The following is a 27,826-nucleotide window of genomic DNA, read 5'->3' as shown; positions in this document are numbered from 1 at the left end:
AGCATGAAACAGCCAGTTACTCTTCATAGAATATAATCTGGAAACAATAAGCAAAAAGGTCATTGGAGCGTCATGATTATACATGGTGCCTATCTTGTGTATGTCACCTTACCTGCAAAGCTTCATTGATATTGCCATTGTAATCTACCATTTCATTCTTCCCTGGTTCACCCTTGAAACCCTGTACAAAAATCAATCATGTATGTAGTTAAAAACTGGAGTTTCCATCTAGATTAGATATGTCTGGAATAATGTTGATTCAGATTCTTGCTAACAGTCCAGGATGACACTTAACAGATTGGTACTTGCATATACAGTGTTCACACAGATCAATAGCAAAATGCATCTATATTTGGAGATGGGTATTTTAACACAATAATGATGGCCGGTTTAATCTGTATACTTTGAGCCATTTTTTGCAGTGCAAACTAGAAGCTGATCTATTATAACTGAGGAGGAAAAGGTAATAGATTGAAGCAGCTGTTGACAATAATACTGCTTCCTAGGACTTCTCCACATTTAGCAAAAATCCCGCAGCATTACTGGGCTTTGTCTTCCGGAGTCTTTGCAGGTTTAACGACTGGCACAATACATGTGCTCCTCCCCTTGTTTTTGCCCATTTCCTTCCCATATGTTTCATTTATACCACCAGCAGATAGCGCAGTTTTATTGCACAATTTTGATTTATTACAGCATTTTCAGGGTTTTATAAAATGGTAGATTCCCGCTTGAAAATGGCGGAGGGGGGGGCATTAGAGGTTGATGACGCCGTGAAAAGGACCTGTGAACCTCCGTGAGTGAACAATCACAAGTGCACAAGAAATGTCCTGTGTAGAGACACTCCTAATCTAAGGCCTGTTCATTAATACAGACCCTGACTGAAGAGTAAAGCAATACTCACCCTTGGGCCAAATGGTCCCTGCTCCCCAGGGGCTCCAGGTTCTCCCTGTAATATGGAGACCATTGAGTTAGTGAGCTATTACAAACGACCTTATTTACACAAACAGCCTCACATAGTAATGTTAACCGAGGAGTCATGGGGAACACAATGACTTTTGATGACAAAAGATGGATTCACATGATCAATGATTTTCACATGGAGTTTACAATACATGTGCAATCATCTGTTCATTTTAAAATTCTGTCATGGGCTAGATAGGCTGACTGGAACAGATTTTCCCACACATACAACATTGTATGAGTCCTCCTAAAGAATTTAGTATAAAGTAAGGTCCATGTAGGGTGTTTCTGCTGCACCCATTTGACATCTTGTGCTACCTTCACAAGATTGTACAGTTGCAGCAAAGGTAAAGCATAGAGCAGTGCCAAGACAAGGGTGACTAATGTGATGCTTTTCATGATGATGATGATAAGGTGACCAGAAGCAAAGGAGAACAGGACTCATCTACCTTTCAGAGCTATGTATAACAGTTTCAGCAGGCGCTGCTTCCCCACCCTTGCATGATAAGCTGCACCTGCCACAGTTCCCTGTTCTATACAATCCATAAAGGTGCAGAATCCTATCTCCCTTTGCATCAGGTCACTGTAATAACCATGAAAGGCACGTCACTTCTTTGCTTTATCATGCTCCAGGACAAAGTAATATTTTAAAAGAGGCTAGTGGTAGGCAATTAGACCCTTGCCTCATGCTGAAATCCACACTAGGGTGAATAGTTCAATTAAAAGATATAGTATAATTCAAGTAGAAATTGAGCACTCAAAGGTCTGGTGGCTTACCTGACCCACACAACTCAGTTACTAATGGTAGTAGGAATAGTAAGTAATACTTGAATATTGATAGCAAAAAATGAATATTAGTTGTGATAATAGTAATACTGCTATCATCACAACTAATATTAATTCATTGGTACAACAGTATGCTAGGCACTGTAGAGAAGATACAAGGAATCCTTATTCATGGGGTTTACAAGGTTTCATCCTGCTGAAAACATCTCTGTGCTCAAGAATCATAGAGTCTAGAAGTGGTGAAAGTCTTTTCAGAGGGAGGCATTAATGTATACTACAGTACACAGTTTCTTCTGCATTATAGAGGAACTACCTAGTTTTTAACTGGCATAAAAATGGTTTGCAAGACTTCTAATTCTTTAACCACTAAGCAATACTTGGATGGTTTTTTTTACTTAAAGTAATGTATTTACTCTCACAGTGAATGTCTGACTCTATATGACTGTTCTGTATGAGACACATTCCTTAATAACACTATGTAAGCATAAACTGCAAGTTACCTTGTCCCAGATGACTGTGTGTTTTAAAATATATATATTGAATCTGTGTGTTTCACAATAGCTACAGAGGGGATATTTATTTATTGACTAGTGTTTCCATGAAAAGAGCTTGCTTGAAAATTCGAGAGGTCTGGTACACACATCATCCTTATCCACTTGTCTACCTGAAGACAGGCAACTTTGATCACTTCTTCTTTATAGAAACGAAAGAGCAGGTTTTATTTCCTTCTTTCTATTTGCTGGTCTTCAGTGCTGGGAACAAGTAAAATGCCCTAAAGAAGAGGGCGTTTCTCTCATGACAATTACATGGTGCACAATTATAAATGCACAGAAAAGCAAGTTTAACCCATTATGGAATATTCTTCATTAGGCCTATGTGTATGTAAAAATTTACTCACTTTTGGTCCTGGAGGCCCAGGTAATCCTGGTGGCCCAGGCTCCCCTTTGCCTCCTCCAAGTGCATTGCCAGAATCTCCCTTTCCCCCCTAGATATACCAAAAGATGAACAAGGGTTAATTGATTATTAGGCTTTGTATTTTTCTATAATGTTCTACTCTGTAGATGCAATTATGCTGTAGGTTTTTAATAATGTTTTATTGTTGGTGTCTGTTGTTTTATGAATGCTTATTATTGTATCAGTTTTTTACTATATGAATTCTAATGTTGTAAGCTGCCTTGGGAGGGCTTCTTCCCTGAAAGGTGGCCTAGCAATATTTTAAACAAACAAACAAACAAACAATGAGGGCTTCTCTGGGTGAGGGAGGTGGGAGAGAGAGAAAGCAGCCTTGAGAAGGTTTTGCTGATAACACCCCTTAGTCAGTTGCCTGATAACATCATAGATAGCAAACTCAGTTCTCTGAATGCCAGTCCTTATGTAGTCAAAACAGCACCATCCAGGCACAAGAGGGAGGTATCATCAGCTCAGGGGAACCCCAAAGTTTGCAGATGTACAATCAAGTCATTAGGAAAAAAAAATAAGGGGGGACCCCAAAAACAGTTCATTGAGGAGGACTGAGCATGCTCAGTGGTCACGGAATGCTGACTGACAAGTGTGGGTAGGGTGCAGGATGAGAATGGATTGGAGTAGCATGGAAAAAGGCATGCCTGGCTGGAATCCTGAGCAGGAGTACTCCATACTGTTAGCTGCAGGTCCTACTTATAAAAGGATCACAGACACATTGTCCTTGCTGATGCGCTGGCAAATGTTTGTGCTGGAGGCCTCAACATGAAATAAAGTCCCAGATCAGACACTATACTGCCAATTTTGTGATGTGTAAATCTAGCAAGTATTACGACAAGATGGGATTTGAGTGGCCGATCGAGTTTACTCCAGATTTTTTGCAGTGCATTTTGTAGCCACACACTTTCTGTGCAATTGTTTGCCTCATGCCTACTGGTTTACCTCTAAGCCAATGGACCCTACCTTACAGTTTCGTCTTTGTGGGAAATGTTATTAGAATAAAGACACTGTGGCATTATTTCCCTTATGATTTGGTTCATAGGCCCAACTTGCTGATCCAGAGCTAGCTTTGCGATGCACAAAAATAAAGTCAGTGAAAGCTCTTACCTGCCAGATTCCTACCCCTTTTTATGGAAATATAACAACAACAACAACAAATATGCATACATTAGGACAGGGATGGGAATGTGCGGGCCCTCCAGTTGCTGTTGGACTCCAGCTCCCATTGGCCCCAGCCAGCATGCCTAGTGTGCAGGGATTATGAGAACTGGAGTCCAACAACATCTGGAGGGCCAGAGGTTCCCCAGCCCTGCTTTAGGAAGGGCCCACTCTGATTCCTAGTATGGGAGGAGGACCTCAAACATGTTTCTATGCTAGCAATGAAAGGAAATACAACTGCCACCACTCCCCCTTACCCCACTTAGGTAACAAAACCAACCTTTTCTCCCAAGGTTCCAGGAGGTCCTGGTTCACCAGGTTTTCCTTTCTCGCCCTGTTGGTGAAATATAGACATGGTTGGATACTGGTGGCAATGATTTGTTTACCCTGTAGTAGGATTGGCTGAATGGCAGTAAATCTATCTATATGCACAAGGTAATAAACCACTCCACAGCTCACTCCTTTTTCCTTGCTAGCTCTCTTTCCAATTAAGATCAAGGCTATCAAAATAGGTGCAACCTGATTATTATTATTATTATTAATAATAATTAAGAAATGGATTTTAAAAACATAAATCAGATTTTTTTAACATTGTAGTTTCAAAAACTGTCTATTAAAAGTTTCTCTAACCTATGAAACATTGCTTTACTATCCAAAGAAAGAACCTTGGGGGAAAATATCTTTGCAGCACAATAGTTCATGTACATATTATATGGATCAATACTGTACACCAGAAACTAGCAGCAAGTCATCACAGGGGCTAACACTGAGGTGATGCCATCCTGCATATGTCCAGGATCATCCACTGAGCCCATATGCATGGTCTTGTAATCCTGTTTCATGCAAAGCTACCTGAACTCTCCAATATTGTGAAATTCTGAAAATCAGGGCCAGGCATGGACAGCATGGACATTCACTTTTCATTTCATGGACTATTTTGCCCAGCAATTATCATTCCTTCTTTCTGGAAAGTTCTGGACATTTGTGACAACCCAAATAACTGATTTTGCTAAGTATCTTTGCAGGTGTACCGGCCTTGTCTATAAGAAGATATAATGTCATAGTACAAAAGATATGTGGTCTGCATAGCCAAACGTTTTATGCCTCTGGGTTACATAGATGCTATATTATCTGCAAATGAATATTTAGTAATTTACTTAGGAAATGTTACGAGCTACCTTCAGCATATGCTCCCAGGGTAGCATACAGTCAGAAGAACACCCCCCCCCCCTTTTTTAAGCAACAGCAAAACAACATAAAACACAGGAAAAGCAGCATCCGTTCAACAAACCAGGCAGAACCATAGAACAGCAATTAAAATCAACTATTCAACATGCTGAAAAGCCTGAGACTTTTTTGTTTCAATCTTTGCCTGGCAGCAAAGAGACATCAGAGCAGGTGCCAGGCAAGCTTCTTTGGGGAAGGCATTCTGAATACAAGGCATCATGAGCAAGAAGGCTTTCTTCGGACACCACCCACCTAACCTCAGGTGGTGGTGAGTTCTGGGGGGTGGGGGTGGCCTCTAATGACGATCATAAGGTTCAGGCATGGTCATGTGGAACAGAGTGGCCATGTGTCCTACTTCACAGAGGACAGCCTTTTGCTTAAAGGTGGCCTCTATTTGAAGGTCCGGGGCCAGTTAAAAAATAGAGAACCATAAGAAGGGAAAGCAGAAGAGGCCTTGAAGTTGCTCAACACCAGTTAGCACCTGGACAGCAGACTGAGCTGGCACCCAGATTACTTGCTCACGGTCTTCCCTACTGTGGTGAGACGTATTGTATTTCTCTTCAAATTATAGCACTTATTTCTAAAATTACATCCTGACATATATGCTAGCATATGCAAATTTTATGCAAATCTGTGCCCTCTTTTGTCCTCTTTTTTGGAGGCGCATTTCCTCTTTCCTGTCACTGTAAATAGCTTCCCTATGGTGGAAGAAGGCACATTAGCTTCAGGAAAGCTATTTAGGGCTTTTTAGATAATGACTAACACTTTGAATTGTGCCTTGAAACAGTCCAGCAACCAATGTGTAGCTGTTTCAGGAATTGGTGAGATGAGGTCTCTGCAGGTGATCCCCATTAGTAAGCTAGCAGTTGCATTTTGTACTAACTGAAGTTTCCAAGGTGTCTGTAAAGGCAACCCTACATACACTGCATTCAGTGGTCCTTTCTAGAGATTAACAAGGCATGAACAACTCTGGCCGGGTTGTCTCTGTTCAACAGGGGTTGCAGTTGCCACACTAGCTGATGGAAGGCAGTGTGAGATGGCTGCCACTATGGGCCTCCAGTGAAAGCACTCCCAGACTGTGAACCCCAGAGACGGCAACCTCATCTTAAGGGGGAGTGCAGCCCCAAAATGTTTTAATCGTTAGAACATCTAATTGGAATGCTTGCTTGCTCAGGAAACATGTGCATTTCCAAATGGGAAAGTTGACTGAAATCAATGATTTAAACTGGTCTTTTTTGCTTGGTCGTTTCAATCATGATTTAAATAGGTGATTTCAATTACTTTGAATTACCCTGCCCTCATCTAAATTTACACCAGTCGCATTAAAGGCTACCCTAAGGCTGCAGTCTCAAAACACCCTGTCCTCCCGTCATGCCCATCCTGTTTGGTATTCCAAGAGTGAAGACAGAGATAATATAAAAATACCACGTTCAGAAGGTTGCTTATGTTTTGTATATTCTGAATAGTGACTTTGACTTCCTGGCTGAAATCACGTAGCCTAAGTACCTCTCATTTTTTTCATGCCTTTCAGAAAGCAATCCAGTCGGGGATGGGGTTGTTGGAAGGGCAAGACAGATCAGCAAACCAAGCTCAAGCATTTTATAATGTCCTACCCTCTGCCCCCTTTTTCCTGGCAAACCTGGGGCCCCCATCTTCCCTGCAACTCCACGTTCTCCCTTTTATTTTGGTAAGAAAAGAGAGACAGAGAACAATGTGTTATACACGACTGGTAGCCTCCAAGCACAACATAACCACAACCTGAAGCACGATCCCCACTTGCAGAGGCTGGGTCTGAAATAAGAGTCCTTGACAGTTCGTGTATGAGAAATGTGCGTGAGGTCTGCAGTGGGACAAAAGCTGAGAGTGAGAGAGCTCTGAGTTTTTAACTAGAGCTAGTTGAAATTAGTGCACTTGGAGGGCACAATAAATGGCAGGTTAGGCTGAGGGAGAGACCGAGCGAGCGAACGAGACTAGCCCCAGGTTACCCAGTGAGCTTCATGGTTGAGTGGGGATTTGAACTCAAGACTCCACCCAACACACTGGCCAAAACATTGCACTGGCAATAATAACAGTAGTAGCAATATGATGACTACTACTGTTATTATTACCACTATTACTATTAATAATCATATTCAAAATGACAGCAATAATAGCGGTATTCATATGGAGTTGATCAAAGCAATTCACATACATTATCTCAATAAGTTGTACAATAACCTAGTAAGATAGGTCATTATCATTTTCCTTCTATTGCAGGTTGGGGAGGGAGGCTAGTAGCTTGTCTAAGGCCACCTACTGAGGCAAAATTTGAATTGGAGGCTTAGGTCGCAATCCTATTCGGATATGCGGCCGCCTCCAAACTCGGAGGTGACCACCTATCCAATGCAGGGAAGGAGAAGCGTGGAGGGGATCATTCCCTCCGCACTTCTCCTGCCCTGCATTTTTGGCTAGACAGCCGACTGCAGCTGCCCAGCCGTGGGAGGGCCGAGCAGGGGAGGAGGCTGCCATATGACACATTGGATGTGTCGTACAGGCATTTCTGTCCTCCCTGCTCCGGAACTCTCCCCGGAACACCCCTTTTCAGCCGCTCCACGCTCCTCTTGCGAGCGCGGAGCACAGGGCTGTTCCATGCTGCCTCTGAGGCAGCATGGAATGGGCGGGAGGTCAGTTCCCAGAAAACCAGATATCCTATGGCTGTCTAGCCACTGTCTAGCGGCCATAGGATTGCTCCCTCCCTGTCTGAAAAATCAATCTCTTTAACACCACACCTACAGTAACTACTGTGAGAATGAAGTCCTTGGGCAATCAATTTAGCACAAGCACAGCAGCAACCCGGATCACTTCAACCCACTTCCTGACTTGCCCAAAGGTTTGTGCAGCTCATCCTCCAGTGTAACTATTATGCTAGACTCAGGCTGTAAGTCAGTGAACAAAGCCATGTGGGACTTGCATCATTTTGAAATCTAATTATGGTTGCTTCCATATTAGGTATTTCCTCTGGAATGAAGATAATTCATTCACTTGGTTTTTATGCAAAATCCAGATTATGTCTTTGTTATATAACCTGAACCCAGCATAATAGTCACACTGGAGGTTGAGCTACACATTCCTTTGAGCAAGTCAAGATGTGGGATGAAGTGTATTCCAATGTTGTCTTTATCTTCCTATCTTCTAAAAGATTTGTTGCATTTTTTTTCTTCCTTCCTCCCTTAACATGCAATTGAGGCATTTCAGAGCTACTGTCCCTTTAATTAGTAGCTTCCTTCTTGCCCTTTTCTTTTATAGTGGCTTCTGCTCCTGTACTTAATAGCTCCTTTTCACTGGATATAGACCTACCATTCCAGAATTGGAACTTCATTAGTCAGTTCCTATTTCCACATTGAGGCAGAGGGCTTTAACTGCTGCTTTCTTCCTCTTTGTTTCCAGAGCAATTGCTTGTAACTATTTTTATTTCATTCTTTTTATGATGGCAATTGCATAACTTCTGCATAAATATATAGTAGGTTCTTGCTCACAGTGATATGCATTGCCAGATTTTTTATGTGGAATATAGTACTACATTACATGTTGTATAGAACCACCATTTTAATTCTGTTGCCAGCTGACTGAGAAAAATGCAATGCCTCAGCAATGCTAATGGCATTTAGTGTGGAAGCAAATAGAGTCTGAATTGTGAGCAAGGGTGTAATAAAGAAAATAATTAGCTAGGAAATCTCTCTCTTTCTCTGGAGCAATTAGGGCATAACTGATGAAGGGGAGAAATAAGGAAGGGAAAGGAAAATATATGCTGCTAATATCCAACATATTTACCAACAAGTTATTCACATACTGATCATAACACCAGATCTCCTTAAGAGACTGAAAATAAAACACAGACAAAGCAGTTTTAAGGTAGGTATTTCCTTAAGTCCAATACCTTTGCTCCTGGAATCCCTGGCTCACCCTGCATTAGGAAAAGATGGAAAAATTGAGGGAAGGAAAGAGAAGAGGGTGACTCTTTTACTCCCAGTGCTAACAGGCAGAGTAGTTGACCAACAAAGCACTGCAGCTTTATTTGAAGATATATTTACATCTGTTTAAATGTTAAGCACCAGCGGGTCTCACACAGTTGTGTCTGATGTGAAACTCATTCATGCCAAAATTCTATCCAGCTTTAATTGGACCAGCCATCTTTTATGTCAGAAAAGAAAATGGAATATGTGGAAACAGAAGTACAATGGACAAGAATAGTTAATAATCAGATTTGAGGGTGGAACTGGTGAGGAAAACGTGGGGTTCCCAACTCCACATTTCCCTTGTAGTACTAGTCTAGTAGGGTTTGGGGGCATTTCTTGGGAAGAATCTGTAGGTGAAAAGGTGTTCAAATTCTTCCCCCACCTACTGATTCTACACTGAAAATACCACCCTTGAGTCATGTTTAAAGAAAGAGAACTAGGGCTATGCAGATAGGAGCAGACTTCATTCATAATAGCAGGGGTCGCCAGGCCAGGAGTAGTGGTGACCCACATAAGTAAATGGGACACAATACTGTGCTGCACTCTGGCAATGACACTGGGTGACCTGCCCTTGCCTCTGCCCCTGAATGGCCTAGGCCTCACCCACAGAATTCCCATGGGAAGAAGAGGTGGGGAGCTGTCTCTGAGCACAGAGCACAATATACAATCCCCCGTATCCCCCCCCCACACACACATCCCATCTGTCATAATGAGAGTAACTGTGTTAATACTATCTAATAATTCCTTGGATGATGCCGTCATCTAGTCTGTAAAAGAAGTGGTACCATGATCTTTTTTTTTAATGGCTTTTGAGGTGCTTCCAAATTAGGCTTTTGTGGTGCCTTAAACACAGAATTTTACAGGAGGTTCAGACATCATCATCTATTTGTAACCCACCTATGTCTTCCCACCACTTCTTCCGTCTTTTTCGTTACCAGAAAAAAAATCTGTTGAGGAACAGGAAAGTACATAATGCCTTTCGATTTATAGTGCTATGAACCCTCCATCTGGAAGCACTCTTGGCCTGTGAATCTGACTGCAACACTGTTACAATGTCTCTGTAACACCAGTTTATCATATGGGTTGTGTATTATCATTGTATTGTTAGCACTTGTTTGCTGGCACATCAAGGCTGATTTCGATCTGTTTTTTTAAAAACATGTGAACAGTGTATACAGCCACTTGTGGCTATTTAATTAATATGATGGATGCACATTATGTTCTTCCTCTGAGCAGATGTTTGTATTATTGGCTGAACATCATGATCTTTACTATGAAGGAACTTAGCATCCAGGCTTTCTTCGAGGGAGCATCACCTCTACTATACTATAAAACACTGCACATGATATTTCTTGCATGTAGGGATGTTGGAGGAATCTGCAACAGAACCAAATGAGTTCAGATTGTTATTAATCCAACCCATGGATTCTGCAGCAGACTGGCTTTCTCCCTGTTGGGTGGATTCCACAGACTTGTGACCGTTTTTCTAACCTTCAGGAATTTTGCACAAATTTTGTTGTAGAAAAATATGCAATTTTTTTTTTTTTTTTAAAAACCCAGCTGAAAATGCTCATTTTCTCCATAGGCTAAAGTGTGAGAATGCATGTTTGAAGGGGATTTGCGCATTTTGTGGGAATTTGTGCATTTTTGCAAGTGTGAATTTATGCAAATTTGAAAATAAAAAAATCTGATTCCGCCAATGGGTGGATGAGAAAATGAAAGGCGCCTGACAAACAGACAGAACAGATTCTACACAATCCATACATTCTTACTTGCATGTGCAAAAATGTTAGCATTTGGACCTGCAAAATCTTAGGATGTCATCTTTATTTTATTTATTATTTTTTCAAATCACATTTATATATTGTCTTTTGTGTGTGTGTGCTAAAAACCCACCAAGGCAGTGCACAGAGCAGCATTCCCCAACCTGGTGCCCTCCAGATGGGTTTGACTGAAACTCCCATCATCCCCAGCTAACACAGCCACCGAAGGCTGCGGTCCAAACATCTGGAGTGCACAAGGTTGGGGAAGGCTATCACAGGGAATTTTAAGAAAGAAGTGTAAGGGTCTTATGAAAGCAGCCCAATTTTCTCCTGTTGGGATCTTTATTTACCTCTGATGTAGCTAACCATCTCTCTCTATTATTGATCTGCTGGTCACATTTGACCTGGACAGCCTTCCCCAACCTGCGGCATTGGATTGCAACTTCTAGAATTTCTAGCCAGCATGGCCAATGGAAGCATTATGGACAGGAAGTTGCAGCCCAATGCATCTGGAGGGCACCAGGCTGGAGGAGGCTGGCCCAGGACATCCTTACTGATCCTCAGTGAACCCTCACTCATTAGGGAATCGCAATTGGCTGCTCCTCTGCAGAGTGTTTGCCATTGCATAGTGCACAAAAAGGCTCCAAAGGCCATTTTTGGTTCTTATTTTCTTTGGTTTCCCCTATCTGACAACCCTGCAGAGTGCAGCAGAGGGAGAGTGGGGATCAGGGCCATCCCCATCAGCTCTCCTCAGAGATTAGCTGCCTTTTGCTCTCCCTCTGTTTCCATCTCAGCTTGTCATGATAAGATCTTTGTAGCTTCAAGCACTGGTGCCTGAGTTTGCTTGTTTTCCTCCTCCCTCCCTCCCTATCCCTTTTTCTTTTTGTGACCTGCCTTTAGACTGAAGGCAGGGACTGTCTTGATTTGTTATTGCTCTGTAAACCTCTCTGAGAACCTTTTCCCAGAGCTGAAGAGCACAGTGAAAATGCCTTAAACAAATAACACATGCATTTCTGTTTCTATCTCCCATCCTCCACCCTCTTAAAAGGTGGCACTTGAGTCAAAAACTAACCTTCATCCCTGCCATTGCAATTCCAGGAACTCCCTGGCAGAGAGAAAGGAAAGACAGGAAAACTTTGACTGAAGAGAAAACAAATGTTCTTTGAGAAAGTTTCAGAGAAAAAGACATGAAATACATATGAAATATGTATATATATATTTCATGCACACATAAGACAATATAAAACAGAAGTCAGCAGTCTTGGAAACATATCAGGTTTAAAGTAGATGCTACAGCAGCAGATTCTGCCTCAACAGTGCATAGCGCATGGGGTAGGCAGGTGGTCTGATTTTTAGAGCAAAGTGAGAGTGGGAGTGAAGGGAGCTAAATTCTTCCCAAGGCTGCTGTTTACTCAGGGCCGGCCCTACCATCAGGCAGTGTGAAGCAGTTACCTCAGGCGGCAGATGTTGGGAGGCAGCAGCAAGATGTTGGAGGAGAGATTGTGTGCCATGCGGCCTGCTCTGCACCCCCTAAGTTAGCCCACTGCCTTCAGGTACAGTGGAGGATGCTGTCCTGACATCAATGTTGATGACAGATTCACCTGCCAGTCCTGTTGGCTTTTGTACTTGGAATGGGAGGGGGTGCCATCTTGTTCTTTGACTCAGGCAGCAAAATGTCTTGGGCAGCCCTTTCCCCTCATATGCTTTTCTCCCAGTGGAGCTCACTTAGGCATCAGAATTTCTCACTCTCCACCTGTGTGCCTCGTTTGCTCAAAAAATCAGATCCCACCCCTGCTTCAGATGTGATTGGGGCAGACCCAGCATTTTAAAAACACAACAGGCCTGCTGCTGTCACATCTAGTTTGGCCTTTAGGTGCTCCTCAGTGAGGAGATCAGTAATGGTGGACAAGCTTCCCTGAAACACAGCTTGCCCTCCATTAGCCAATCTCCCTCTGCATGGCATGGTTGCAATGCAGGGGGAGTATTGGATGTGCTGTGGGGCACATTCTCAGGCTCAGTAGGGTAACTGCAAAGCCAAACAGACTTGGCTGGGGCACTGTGTGAACTGAAAGGGCAGAAAGCACTCTACCAATATAGGAGCTTCTCAAGAGACACACAGGGGTTCCTCAGTAGACAAACCGATGTAGAAAGAAATCGCTGAGGGTGGGAAGCTTGCAAACGATTGGGTCCGACAGAAATGTGTCACTGCCCCTCTTCCCAGCCATTGTCCTATCCCTCCCTTTTCAAAGCATTCTTCTTTCTCTTAATTTTTAAGGCAATTTGTGCTATCGTACCTGAGCATCCATTTACTGCTATTTTATCTGCTAAAGTCTTTTAGCACTAGTCTAAAAACCTGGCTGCTTCACCACCGTAAGTTTTCCCCCCATCCTTTTCACCATCAAGTTTATGAAAGAGTTTATGGTGTCATGATTGCACAGTTCATAATTATGCATATTCAGCATTATTTTATGACTGGAGGAAAAATGCGAAGGTTAGTAGTGGGACATTAAGGGGACGAATGGAATGGAATTGAAATGAAATGTAGCCAGAATGCTGGACAACCACGGGACTTGTCACAAGATGTGCATAGCAGAAAAATAAACAACCCTCCATATATGTAGGTTCTTTGGCTTATCTGCACAGTATAGTAAAATGTGAAAAATGAGGGAAATTTATCTCCATGAAAAGCTGAATCTTTACCATTCATTTCCATGGTCTTTCCCCTGGATTCTCATCTTTTATTCCCTGGGGCATTTTGTATTCACAAAAGTGAGAGAAAAACTGCTGATGGTAACTCAGACATGAACATTTTGGCTGTCACATCTGAATGAAATAAAAGAATGTTTCAGAGGTATCTGCTGATGGTTTTGCCCTCATCTCTCTGCCAATTACATATCACTTTCCTTTGCAATTGGACACTTAAAATAGATTCAGTTGGACACTTAAAGTAAATGCAGGCAAACTGCTGAGATGGTGAAGACTTCACACACAGAGTCGTCTGTTTTTCTAACATATAGCTTCATATGTTTTCCAGAGTATGCTTAGCTACAATATCTGTAATATGTCAGTATATTTAAAAGAACAACACACACATGAAAAATGTTATTTTAATGACTTCTCCACTCAGCTGTTCATCTGAATAAACTTTTGCTGATTCTTTGTGAGGGTTGAAGCACATGCTATGGTTGCCATAGGGATGCTACAGAAAATGGCCTTCCCATGATAATTGATCTGTGCTCAGCCCACAATGGCTGAGTTCACACGTAACACTAAACAATGGTTTAGCCATGTTATGAGGATGAGCCATAGTATCCTCAGACTCAGATGCACCCCCTTCCACTCCCTGCCTCTGACGTGGCTATGAGAAGATCAGAAGCTTCAGCTACAGTTTTTGGTTAACCATAGTTTACCATTATGTCCAAACCCTTACTAAAGAAGCCTGCCTCATAAACCATGGTTTGTCTTGCTTTAGTAAACATAAGTAAGACTAGCCAGTTTGTCTGGGTTTGGACGTCACAACAAACTGCAATTAGTGGAAAGCTTCTGAACTCCTCCTCATGGCTGCACTAAAGGAGAGGAGAAGATGAGCTTCATGCTCACTGCAGCTCATCCTCATAGCGCTAAACCACACTTTAGTATTATATGCAAATGCAGCCAAAGTTTGGTAGTACGCAATGCATGTATCAGGGCCATCATGTTGTGAGTCTCCACACATCCCCCTCAGTGGCCAGAAAGAGGCCATGGAGATTCAGAATATGATGGGTCAATCTACTGGAAAGGTATGTTACAGCAGGGAGGTGGGTAAGTCACCATGAACAGACCATTTTCACCAGCATCTCCACAGTAACCATCATGTCCACTCTGGGCAGTCATATTTGGCCACTCCCTGCTGATGCCTATCGGTGATGCTGGTGGGGAACAGGTTCAATAGAACCAACCATCACGCAGAATGTAATATCTGCCCAGTGAAAGAAAGATACAGAAAGCTCTGGGAAAGCTACAAAGTGGTAAGAATTTCCTAGGCAAAACATGTAATATGCAAATGAGCCTTGAGGTGTGTGCGTATTGGCTGTATAAGGGAGGTGGGAGGTGGCTCTGTGCATAAATAGGCTAAAGAGCTGCACATTCTACATGTTAGTAACTAATTTAGTATCTGTTAGGCTCTTTGGTGAGAACATCTGATTATAAAGAGCAATGCCTAGGGAGAGAATTGAGAACAGATGGAACAATTTGTTGTTAGAAATGGAATAACACGTATTTTGAGAGTTTAGTGCAATAGATGAGCAACAGAGAGACTGTTTGGAGATACAAATCAGATCATAACCAAGAAGGGCTCGCAAACAACTTCAAACAAGGAGAGGTGTGAAGCAGATGAGGATGGAAGAAGAGCGAGAAGGATCATACCTCTCAACTTTCTGAAACAGAAATCAGGGACAAAGCTAAAAAACACAAGGGACAGAAGATGGAAATCAGGGATTCTATGTAATAACAGGTGAAAGAAACATTCAGAAATGCATCCGATGTGAGTAATGTTTAGTAACTACGGGCTAGAGACATGAAAAGGATTGTATGCAGATAAATATATAGTGGAGGGTGGATTTCATTGAAGAGATGGCATGCCAGTCCTTTATCGTGTAAATGAACTGAATTCTTGAATGATTTGACAGTGTCTATTCTGTCCTAAAATGTGCACATCTGTAAGTGCAAGATGCGCACAAATTTAAAATTAAGCACAGCCATGAATGTAAATGCAAGCATGCACTTCAGTGCAATTCCTCTCTATTCCTGAGACAGTTGCTTCCACACAAAATGCTAAGCCAGAATTGCTGAGAACTCTGATTTATCAATAACGAGCTCATGCACACTGCCCAATCACTACTGCTTGGCTCCTCCTGCAAGTGGGAGTGGCTAAAGTAACCAGAAACTTACCAGGTTGGAAAAGCTTAATATTATGTCCAGACCCAGACTCCTGGCTTGTCTGTTCCCTAACAAGCCAGAGTTTGAAGCCAGGGTTTGAAGTTGGCTTACGGGTCAAGGCATCTTAAAGGGATGACAAACTATGGTCTGACTTCAGATGTAACATGAAGCTTTTCTGCTCTGATAAGTTTCTGTTTACTTTAGCTGCTTCCCACTTGCAGGAGGAGCCAAGTGGGAGCGATCAGGCACTGTACACTGGCATGCTTGCTTGTCATTGGTAACCCAGAATTCTCAGCCAACACTTTGTGCAAACGCTTTGAACCTTGATCTAATGACAATCAATCAAATGGATTCTCTCTGTTTACCCACCAAATGAAGCATGGATGGCTTTCATGTGTCACACAGTAATTTCAATGGGTACCTTAAGGGTACATGTCCCGTCCCCCCCCCCCCCAGCAGGAAAACAATTCAGGAGCAGGCATGCCATTTGTTCAGCAAAACATTTCTTCCTGGTTCTTTTTCCTTTTCTGCATTGGGCATTGTGGTTTTGTATGTTAAAAGCAGGAAATACATGGAAAAAATGTGAAATGAAATCTTAAGAGACATCAAACTGGTATCATCTCTGAACTCAGAGAGCAACAGTTGAGAGGTATGGGTATGGGTGGCTGGATAAGTCAGACTCCATTCTTTGCAGAATACCTGAATTCCTTGTTTTCCTGGTAGCCCTGGCATGCCCCTCTCCCCCTGGAAGAGGAAAACAAAATAAAGACGATGAAGAAGAAGGAGTGAGGGCAAAGGTAAATCCCCTCATATGACCTTGGCGGGTGACCCCTGAAACAGGGGAACACTATATTCCATAAGATTGCAAGAAGCTCTGTAGAAGTCAGCCCTCCCAGTGTGCATTTTTAAGCAAAAAATTTCTTACAGCATAATTTGCAAACCTTGATGGCACTAGGAAACATTTGACATGATAAAGCCACCATGATAGCAATGTGACTTTCTCCATCTTTTGGATAGGCAACCTTTTTCTTGAATGACACAAATTAATGTCAGAATCAGACTACAGATTGGCTGTGCCAGCAAATAAGCACTTGGCACAGTGGTGCAGATTGCTGGTGTTAATAGTAGTGCACAGATGTTATGCTAATGCTCTACAGGAGTGGGTCTCAACTGATGTCCTTTCAGATGTTACTCAGTTGGCTGATGTTAGCCACCTGCTCAATAAACACAGAGCACCACTGGGCTGAACCTATGACATGTGAAGACAACGGCATTGCAGGGTGGGGGAAACACAGATAATTTGATTCATGGTACGTGAATAGTGTTTCAACATTTACCAGAATGGTTTCCCAGGAACAAACTAATTGCTTTCAGATTTATCAATGAGCAGGTTAGTGGCTAGCTCAGGTTGGTTTTGTGGCACTTGAATGAACATTACTCATTAAGATGGCAGATACGCTGTTAAGGTGTAGTGGAATGACTGTGCATTAATCCCAATTTTGTTTTTAACAAAAATGTTACTGAGCTGTTACTCTGAAAGGGCAATACATAAATAAGGTCTTGCATTAATTGAGAGTACAGCAGAATTCTGTAATATTTTAACCATAAACTTCCTGGGCCACAGAGACACTATTTTAATGTTGTTTCCTAGTTCACCTTTCCTTTGCAGGCTTCTGCTGCTGTAGAGAAAATTACCTCAAATGTGATGTGACTGACTTAACACAAACAACTTGCCATGTGATAACAGGTGCCAGGTGGAGTGATTTAACCCACACCGGGGTTAAAAAAGAAACAAAGAAAGGATCCATTGGAGACTTCATTGGAGTTTATGTTTATGTAAAGATGTATGTTCTTTTACTTTGCTTGTAATCTGCTTTAGATCCCATGTTTGAGAGGTTTGTGTTATCACACCATTGTAGTGTGTATTTGCATTTGCCACTTTAAAAAAAATCATAAATTTTGAGTTGCTCCCATTTCATGTCAGCAGTCACAAATTAGCTCCAATTGAATGGACAGTCCCTTTGTCCCCTCATATCTCCCCATGTAACCAAGAGCCTAAAAAGCACGGGCAGAACTGTCTTCTGTCTTCTTCTGATTTAGTCTAAATTTGCTCAAAAAACTCATACCCGAAGAAGACTGTTATCAGGATCAACACTTTCAAATGGGTAGTCCAATAATAAATATTTTGCCCATTCTACGGGTGCTTCCAGATGAATGATTTTGTGAGTAATCTGCAACTGATTCAGTGAGATTCAGGGCACCTGATATCAACAAACCATGTAAAGCTTGTACCGACCTCTTGCTGATTGCTACAAGTCCAAATGGAGTTCATGGACAGGCCATACCAGTACAGCAGGGGGCATAGCAACTGCAGTGTAACTCTTCGTACTACCTCTTACTTGATAAACATCTTATCACTGTCACACTGTGGGCCCCAAACACCTACATCTTGACAGCTATTTTTATATTAACAGGAAATTAAACGTTTCTTGTGACAGGAAATTGTAAGGCAATGTGGGGGGAAAATAATTTAACTTTGAGGTTAATTGTCAAAGCTAATGGTTTTGAACTCAGTCATGCCCAATATTTTCTAATTTCAATATTTGTTTAAAATTTGCCTATTTGACACAGGAACATTAACTACCCCCAAACAAACACTTCCCACCTTTTATCAATAAATACACATTTGTTTCAATGCTGTTCAGTACCATTTTGTCCCCGTGGCTACTTCTTAGCAATATTTTTCATCGACTTTCCCTCACTGCCCTGAGTTTCACTTGCCCTCACTGCTGTTTAATTCGATTGGCTGTGACAACCCAAATGATGTTGTTTATACATTACTATGACATCTTCATTGCAGATATAGTGCTGTATTGCCTTCAACAAAATGAATGGGATTCAATGGCAATGAGGGCAAATAGGGTTAAGGACAGTGAGGGTGAAGAATGTGAAGAAAAATGTCACTGACTAGGAATGCCAGGTAGGGGATCAAAAAGGCTGTGAACAGCACAGAAACAAAACAAATGTGTTTCCAACAAGTGTCAAAAATCACCAAAAAAGAGAACATTTCTGATGCTCACTGAAGCAAATATAAAAACTAGGTAAGTAGTTTCAACATTTTGAAAAATCAAAATGGTTATGTGAACTAGACTTCTTCCAACACGCCACCAGAGGGCAATCTAGGACCTCAGTTCAAAGCTCAGAAAGAAAAGACAACAATAAATGATGTTCAGCTCTGTCCACCACGAGAGTCCCCTGCTGGTGGTATCATCTTTAGACTACACATTTTACAGAGCTTTCATTTTTCTTAACCACGACATCTGACACCTCCTCCTGATCACTGGCCAACTGGAAAACCCTGGGTTAAGAAGCTAAATAACTCTAGAGTTTAATGAGCTGGCCGTGCTCATAGACAGGGTGTGAAACTCTTGATGAATAGTCTCTTTCACCTCTTGATAGATAACTTATATGTGGTGTCTTTTGTTCATCTGCATGGAACAGACATGGAAAAGAGCAGGCAACGTCTAGGTGGGTGTGGAGAACAACACTAGAACATGCTACTTAGTACAGCTATTACTTGCTAATAATTGCCCATCTGCACATTAATAACCATTGTCCTTGGGTGAAGACAGATGTAACATATTTTAATGGTGGGGTCTTTGGAAGCAACCTCATGGCATCATCAGTTGCCTATCAGCAGTAGGCATCTCTAATTATTGCTGCTTAATCTTTCTGGCTCCTGCTGCTTATCCTCTGCAGCTGCTTCCACCTACCAGCTCCACAAGGTGACAAACACATCTAGAACTCTGGCTGGGGGAAACTCGGCTGGGGGAAGATGGTTGCAGGTGGGAACTGAAAGGCAAGGGTAGGCTCAAGCACTGCCCTTCTGCTTCTCTCTTGCAAATCATACCTTTCTCCTGCCCTTGGCCTCAGCTCATGATCTGCCAGTGATTAAGTACCTATGAATTAATTCAAATTAGGATCTGGCATGGGTTAGCGTGTATGTGTGATTCTGGCCTGGAAAAAGTGTGAATGGAAGAAACCTATACAATTCAAGGAAACAGGCAGTCCCTAAAGACAGGGGAATAATTTCTTTCCATCCACCTTACATTTCTTTACCGCTCATCTGCAATTTTAGTTTCATTTAATTAAACCAAGAACGTATGTGTGTAAATTACCCCAAGTGATGTAAAATAGTCAAGTTACACACTCCACATTCACCCTTCCACTAACAAAACACCGGTGGAGGCTGGTAGCTCAGATGTCAGTGGGGCAGTGAACCCACTTCAAGTTTCAGTCAGAACTCTAAAGGAGTTATCCAAGATGTTCTGAACCTTGGATAGCTCCTTTAGAGTTCTGACTGGTTCTGACTGAAACCCAGAGTGGATTCACTGCCCCACTGACATTGGAACTGCCAGCCTCCATTGCATAACAAATGTAAGTGGATTGTGCTCAAAATTAGTAAATTAGATTTAACTCGATGAAAGAACATCGAACTAAATGTTCGAAGGGGAGGGCTTCCCTCCCAGTCTAAACAAACAGAACATCTTACTGGTTGTTAATGGCAAATATGAAAAAAGTTATCTCCCAATATTATAAAGCCACAAAGGTCAAAAGATGAGGTAACTTTCCCGAAACAGGCACAACCAGTTGAACAGGAATACTTATTGGGCTCCCCGGACTCTAGGTATGCCATGATTGGGACAGGAGATAAAAGCTGAAACCTCTTGTTTTTCTGAGGCTTTTTGCTTCTTTTTCAACAAGGATATATATAGGGGTTGATCCAATGAACATCAATGACTTGGGCGTTCAAAAACTTTGATGAAGGCTCTGAAGGAGACAAAGCAATGAGGTAGGAGGATAGATCCTCTAATCTGGCCACAATGATGAGGTAGAGAATGGGAGTTTGTACCTCTTAAATCAAGAACCAGAGGCATGGGCATCCTGCTACCTATACCATGCTGATACCATGCAAACATGGGCAGAGCAGTCATGCTAAGAACTAGTCTTGGCCCTTATCTTATATCTTATATAGCAGACCCATGGCACAGTGCTGGTTGCACATATCAGTTGGGTATTAGCATACACTTAAAGTAAAACCAACCCAGGGGTTCCTACTCCAGTTTTAGAATGCAGGTAGCTATATAGCTTTTCGTTACTTAATATCAGTAAGTTTGGAACAGAGAGTCTTGGAATCTAATTGAAACTGAAATTGCAACATTAACACTAAGCCATCCTAGGCAACTGCCTAGGGCAGCAGTTTTAAGCAGATGCACTTTTTCCACTGGAAATGATGGCAAAGTTCTTCTTTCCTATGAATATCTGTATCCTGAGGCAGGGGTGGGCAGAAGGTGGATTACCAGATGTTTTGGACTGCACCTCCCAGAAGCCCAGCCAGCAAGGCCAATGGTCAGGAATGCTGGGAATTGAAGTCCAAAACATCTAGAGATCTGCTTTCTGCCCACCCCTGTTCTAAGGAATAAAGGAAGGCTGGACTGGATAGCCTATATTTAAAAAGCATGTATGTTGTTGTTGTTATTTAGTCATTAAGTTATGTCCGACTCTTCATGACCCCATGGACCATAGCATGCCAGGCCTTCCTGTCCTCCGCTCTCTCCTGGAGTGTGTATAAAAACATGTATAAAATAGTGCAATCTCATGCATTAATAGTGCAATCTTATGCATTAACATTGCAATCCTATGCAGATTTACCCAGGATTAAGTCCCATGGTGTTCAGTGATGCTTACTCCCTAGTAAGTGTGCTTCGGATTGCAGCCTAAGTTTCGATTTTTGTCCCAAGACATGTGCTAGAAAAACAATGTTGTTCTAAGTCAGCCTTCCCCATCATGGCACCCTCCAAGATGTGTTGAACTACAATTATGCTGGCTGGGGGGTTATGGGAGCTGTAGATCAAAACATCTGGATGGTTCCAGGTTGGGGAAGGATGGTCTAAGTAAATGTATTTTCTTCTCATGAACAATGAGAAGAAAATACATCCACATGGCTATTTTTACATTATTATACGCACACTCACATTTAAGTAATATGAAAATCAGCCCATAAGATATTTAAACTGTATGGTTTGAAAGAGTTTGCTTTGTCTTTTGTGGATCTTGGCCAAAGTTGTAATGCACTTAAAAAACACACAGTAATATCTTTAAAATGTATAGGTTCAATATACATTTTAATTGAATAGATAACATATGGGCATCAAATCATGTTAGCCTCTCCAAAGGGCTCTGACTAGCAGCAGAAGAGAAGGGAATATGCCAAACCTCAACATCAGGATCTGCCAACGTTGAGTGAATTTGATGTATCAGCTAATCAGACATTGTGAAGAAACTGCAGCCCATCTCACAAGATTTAGAAGGGCAAGAAATCATCAGCCAGTTTGGGGTGTTGAAAAAACAGCTTTGCTAAGAGTCAAATTCCAACAAGCTCATAAAGACTGACTTTGCAGTGTATATCTTTGTCTGTGCCCAGTGGAGCTGGGACAAGGAGTGTCTGCTTGTGGTTAATCACAGATGTATATGCCATTAAATGGGCCACAGGTCTGTCTTAGCCTGAGGCTTGATTTTTTTTAAAATAAAAATAGTTATTCTAAGTAACAACATTTCCTATGCCAAATTGACACAAAAGTATGCCTACCTTCATGCTAGGTTCCCCCTTTTCACCCTGTGCAAGGAAGAGAGAGAGAAGCAGAAACAAAGAGGAAACATAGGTAGAAATAATAAGAGCTTAGGGAACATTATAATCTCGGCTGCAATGACAAATGGGTGAAAAGTGAAAGAGGTGCACTCTTAATAAATGCGTAGATTGGGGACAGACCCTTCTTTAAAAAAAGAAAGTTGAAGGTGGCATGACAGCCACACTACACATTCTTTTATTTTGCTCCTCTGTTGCAGCCTTCCCCAACCTGGTGCCCTCCAGATGTGTTGGATTGCAACTCCCATCATTCCCAGCCAGCATGGCCATCTTGATGGGAGTTGCAGTCCAACACATCTGGAGGGTATCAGGTTGGCTGCTCTATTGTCTCTGGTCAAACATGTTTCACAGGTTTTTTGAGTATGATAAAACCTCACAAAAAGTTGGTTGAGCAGAGACAGGGCATAATTTGTGCCAGGACTTAGCCCCAGCATCTGATTACAATGCCAGGACTCAATATTAGAACATACGAGGTAAGAACAGAAGAAAGCACCCCTAAGTGACAGCAGGGTACTTTTTCCTCTCCATTAAATGAGAGAAAGCCTTCACACAACTGGAATTAGAGAAATTCCAGATCAGAGAGTAGTGTTTCCACTTGCACGCTTCTAGAAATTAAGCATTGTGATAGTGAAACAGAACAAAAATAGTGGGTTGGATCCATATTTAGTCATACTTGAAGAAAAACCAATGAAATCAATGGGGCTGCCATTAGTCAGGAGTAACTCAAGTACCATTTATTTCAATGAATCTATTCTAGGTATGACTAAATCTGGATCTAACCCCGTAGACCTACTGCCCACCACAATGGTGCTTTTTATCATACCACCTTCAAGTCAACTTTGAAAAACAAATGATTTGTCTAAAGCTATATACGTATAGAGAATTTACTCTGCTGTAATAGACCCATATAGCAGAAGTTCTGGAATTATGATATTGCACACAAACTGAAGATAAGATCATGGGCAAGTTCTCATCCTATACTGCTATATACAGACAAGAATTTGTCAAGAAGAAGGAAATCTTATTCCACATCTCCTTGAAAAACAGAACATAAATGGGATGGGTGGGAAAGACTGTTGTTTTCTGTAAGTGTGTGTGCACGTGTGCACATATCTGTTTCAAAAGAGGCAATATTGAAGGCAGGAGATAACTTAAAGGCTATTATGAAGAGAAGGAAGAGATTGCCCTTTCTTTGCGCATGCCCAATAAGATGAAGGCAAATTACAAAGAAGAAAAAGTAGTTTAAATATTACGGGGGAAGTGTCTAATTCTGAGAGTAATTCATCAGTAGAAAATCCACATTGAATATTGTCTGATATTATTTAACTGTCATGGCTTTCCCCCAAGAATCCTGAGAATGATAGGTTGGTGAGGGTGCTGAAAATTCTGTCAGTGATCCCTAGCCCTGCATTAGCACATTGGTTACTACATTAAGGGCAGAGCTGGATGTCAGACTTGAGAAGGGACTGCCACTGAAAATGGCAGCAGTGTGTCATATTCTCCTCTTAACTCCTATATTATTCAGGCAACTTACTTGTGTCAGGACATCCTTATGCAATGCATTTTCCCACCACTGCCTGCCAATATGTGGAGCAGGGCCTGGGGCGATGCAGAATATGATATTTACAACATGGGTAAGCGTGCCTAAACATGAGGAAAGTAGAGAGAACTCCACACAGACTGCCATTTTTGTGGGCAGTCTCATGTTGTGCAACACATCTTGTTGTTCCCCTAGAGTGGCTGCTGCATTAAGTGCACTAAAGAAAGGTGTGCAGCAGCTTTGCAACTTTTCATATTGCACTGGAAACAAACCAATTTGAAATTTGAGACAACCCTCAGGCAAATCTGTAATCCAGCCTTCACAAACTGATGCCCTCCAGATGTTTTGGCCATCAACTGTCATCACCCCTGGCCATTGGCCATGCTAGCTAGGGCTGATAGGAGATGTAGTTCAAAACACCTAGGGGGCGGGCAGCACATTAGGAAAGGTGGGTCTAAACAATAGGCTTTTTCTCTGTACTTGTAATAGATTTGTATAAGAGGGAACTGCAGCTGGTGCAACTTTTCTCATTGCTGCACCATTTTTTTCAAGGTACAACAGCCCAATACTCTTTTGTACCTGGTAACCCTAGTATCAGCTGAAAAGCCTCTTTCAGTTGCCATTCCTAACTTAGCATCTGTATCACACCTCATGGAGATTTATATATAAATAGGAATGCTCATAGGGGTGTTCATATGGACATCCACACATGCTGATGTGGGAGCAGGGTTGCACCCACCAGCCATACAGCTCACCAGCCATGCCCCCACCTTTGATGTGTTCACTGGCAACAAACCCCGATGGCTGGTGGCTGTGCAATTGGCCAGTGTGTCAAGCCATCCTGTAGGTGTGCTGACCTACATACCTAAAGCATCTCAAGGGGCGATCCTGACTGGGCCAAGTTCTCTCCCTTGCGTGGAGGTGTTCTATCTGTTCTATGCCACTTCACGTGCTGCCTGAACATGTGGCCAGCTGGGTGTAACTGGTGTGTACATCTGTAGTGGGGTGCGTGGTTGCCAGGTATGACCCCATGCCTCACATTAATGTGTGAGAAGTGCCTGTATGAACACCCCTATTGTAACATGCTGAAGTAGCAATCAGAATGTTTAAGCATATGGGAAGTCGTTAGTGCAATGTAAATGTTACCTTTGGGCCAGTAGGACCAGGAAGGCCAGGGGCACCTGGTAAGCCAGCCTCACCCACCTCGCCCTGAGGAAAAGATGAAAGGAAATGGAAGAAGCAGCAGATAAAGACAGGAAGTTTTTTTTCTTTTCTTTTTTTACAACATCTTTCTGGATAAGAAATATTATTAAAGATGTGATGGATAGAAATCCCACAACATGCTTGCTATCCTGCCTGGATGAGTGCAGCTAAGTAGTAGAAAAAAGAAAGGAAAATCTGCAAATTTTAGGAGAAAGGAGACCCACAAATACCCTCTCATTCACAAAATGTAAGTGTATCAACATTGTGTCCTATCACTTCATCATTTATGGGTTCTCCATTTTCGTGACAAACCCAAGAACTACCATTGGGATTTTTCCTGTCAGTCTTGCTCAGTTTTTTTACAACAAAGTTCCACCAGGCCTCATCGTTTTTACACACCGGAGGCTTTAATTCAGCTCTCTCCCACTTTGTATGAGCAGTGCTAATGCATAATAGAAAGGGCGAAAGCAGCACCTACAATTTGAAGGTAAATTCTGGTCGAGGTAGGTTTTATATGCTCATTATAAAATCTAAGGCAAGATCCATTTAAGCCTCATGTGTGAAAAACGGCTTCAGGACGACATCTGTAATAGAATGCTAGAAAAAGATTTCCTATATTTTGAATCAGCCCATTAGATAATTGAAGGCATGGATGTTTATCCATTCCCAAGATGCCTTTGGCTGCTTAGTAAGAATTTCCCTCTCCATTTGGCTTCCACCCCAGCCTTCTGACCCATTCTCCCATCAGTTGATAGCACTCATCCTTGGACTCCCTTCTTACAGTATGATTTTTTTCCTCCATCGATAAAAAAAAGATCAGACAGATGAATCACCCTCTGCAGGAAAAACATAACCCTCTACTTGGCGTGCACCCACACAGCTCCATATCGGTGACTAGCTCAGTCCTTTGGAAAGTTGTGAAGACTCTAAATACGGTATGGGCAACTAATGAAGAAACCACCATTTTCATTGGAAAAGGAGGCCATAAATTGTGCATATGCATGTCAACAGAAGAATGGGCTTGCGGCCACAGGGATGATTTTCACTTCCTCACACAAGACAAACCTCTCAGTTTATGCAGATCTAATGAGAAGACTGCCAGGTCTTGCTGTTTCAACCAGAGAGTGCATACAAACCCATGTACAAGTTACTAGGCATAAACCGCTGGCTTCTGAAAACAGTAACTTCTGTTTATATTATTCTCTTTTGATTTTCTCTCTACTGACCTCTTTGTTACATTCTGTCTCTCCACTTTGCCCTTTCCCCATCCTTCTTGCTCTCATTTAAATGCTCTTGAGTCACACTGGTAGTGCGAGGTAGTTATCTGCATCAAAACCATCCAAAAAGGAGCAACACCTGCTCCTCCAACAACCCCCAAACAATAACACTTCAAAACAACATTAATGGAAGAATGACAAAATATTATAAAGCTTTAAAAGCCTGATAGAACAGCACAGTCTTTATGCTACCACAAGATATAGTGGTCCCTGCCACCTCGGATGGCTTTGAAAGGGGATTAGAAAAATTCATGGAGGATCAGTGGCTACTAGTAATTATGGTTAAATATTACCTCCAGTATCAGGAGTGTGCCTCTGTATACTGGTTGCTGGGAAACATGAGTGGGATGGTGCTATTGCACTCATTTGGGTCCTCCTTGTGGGCCTTCCCTGGTATCTGGTTGGCCACTGTGTGAACAGAATGTTGGACTAGATAGGCCTGTGGTCTGATCCAGCAGGGCTCGTCTTATGTTATGTACTGCCTGTCTGAAGGCAAATAAAGAAGGAGAGTCTCACCTCCCTTGAGAGGGAGTTCCACAGTCTGGGTGCTGCTACCAGAAAGGCCCTATCTGGAGTATCCACCAACCTATCCTCTCTAGGTGGTGGGACATCTAATAGGGTCTCCAATGATGATTGTAAATTCCAGGCAGATTCATATGTCTGGGGAGAGAGACAGAGATATTTTGATCCGGGGGGACTTTTAAAGAAGTTGCCCCATATATCTTCTGAGGTGGGAAAGTCCCATGAGAGTACTGTAACAAGCTGTTAAGTGGCAGTTGTGGAACACCATTATAGGAGTGGTAAAAATTACTCTATGCTCTATAACTATCCTACACTTATACAGTATTTTTAATATCTAAAGTTCTTTACTACCATTATTGAGTTTGCCCCCACAAAGCCCATGGATCCAGGGCATTATTGCTCCCATTTTGCAGATAGAAAATTGATGCTGACATAGTAACTTGCCCAAGGCTATAGAATTAGTCCAAGTCAGAGACTGGGCTTGAACCTAAGTGTCCAAGATCCAGGACCAACACTCCATCTAGGGGTGGGCCACATCAGATGGCATAGATAAGGGAAGCATTCATTAGATAATCATGTGTATTGCGTTGCGGAACTGTAGCGGATTCAGGTTTGACTTGGGAGTTTGAAGTATTTTCTCTAGGCAATTCCACACATTGTACAGAGGAAAACCCAAGATTGCCAGTAAGTGTACACTCAACAAGGAACTACTCCCAATCGCGGCCTCTTGAGAGTTTGTCTGCAGAGAGAGTGTTTGCAAGCATATTCACACTTGTCGTATGCACACTAAGCATCGTAAAAAGAACGTGCTG

The 27,826-nt window shown here is 42.1% G+C and overlaps 1 protein-coding gene across 2 annotated transcripts in view; it reads right to left on the bottom strand.

The window, feature by feature from the left end:
• The window catches only part of COL13A1 (collagen type XIII alpha 1 chain), a 253,449-nt gene that overhangs the window by 71,598 nt on the left and 154,025 nt on the right, over positions 1-27,826 (bottom strand). The window contains exons 13-21 of one of the 2 annotated variants that reach the window (XM_084845462.1): positions 25,159-25,221; positions 22,416-22,442; positions 16,466-16,510; positions 11,922-11,954; positions 9,008-9,034; positions 4,145-4,198; positions 2,645-2,731; positions 902-946; positions 113-181 (exon numbers count right to left, since the gene is read on the bottom strand). In XM_084845462.1, the coding sequence (XP_084701588.1) occupies positions 113-181; positions 902-946; positions 2,645-2,731; positions 4,145-4,198; positions 9,008-9,034; positions 11,922-11,954; positions 16,466-16,510; positions 22,416-22,442; positions 25,159-25,221 (450 nt within the window). The remainder of the gene's footprint in view (positions 1-112; positions 182-901; positions 947-2,644; positions 2,732-4,144; positions 4,199-9,007; positions 9,035-11,921; positions 11,955-16,465; positions 16,511-22,415; positions 22,443-25,158; positions 25,222-27,826) is intronic. The other variant, XM_084845463.1, reaches the window with a different exon arrangement.

This window comes from Heloderma suspectum, chromosome 3 (genome assembly GCF_057233095.1).
Source record: "Heloderma suspectum isolate Gila_16-S chromosome 3, 16-S_ref, whole genome shotgun sequence".
NCBI classification, from domain to species: domain Eukaryota; kingdom Metazoa; phylum Chordata; class Lepidosauria; order Squamata; family Helodermatidae; genus Heloderma; species Heloderma suspectum.
Note: the sequence above shows the minus strand (reverse complement) of the source record. Positions and strands in the feature narration are given on the sequence as shown.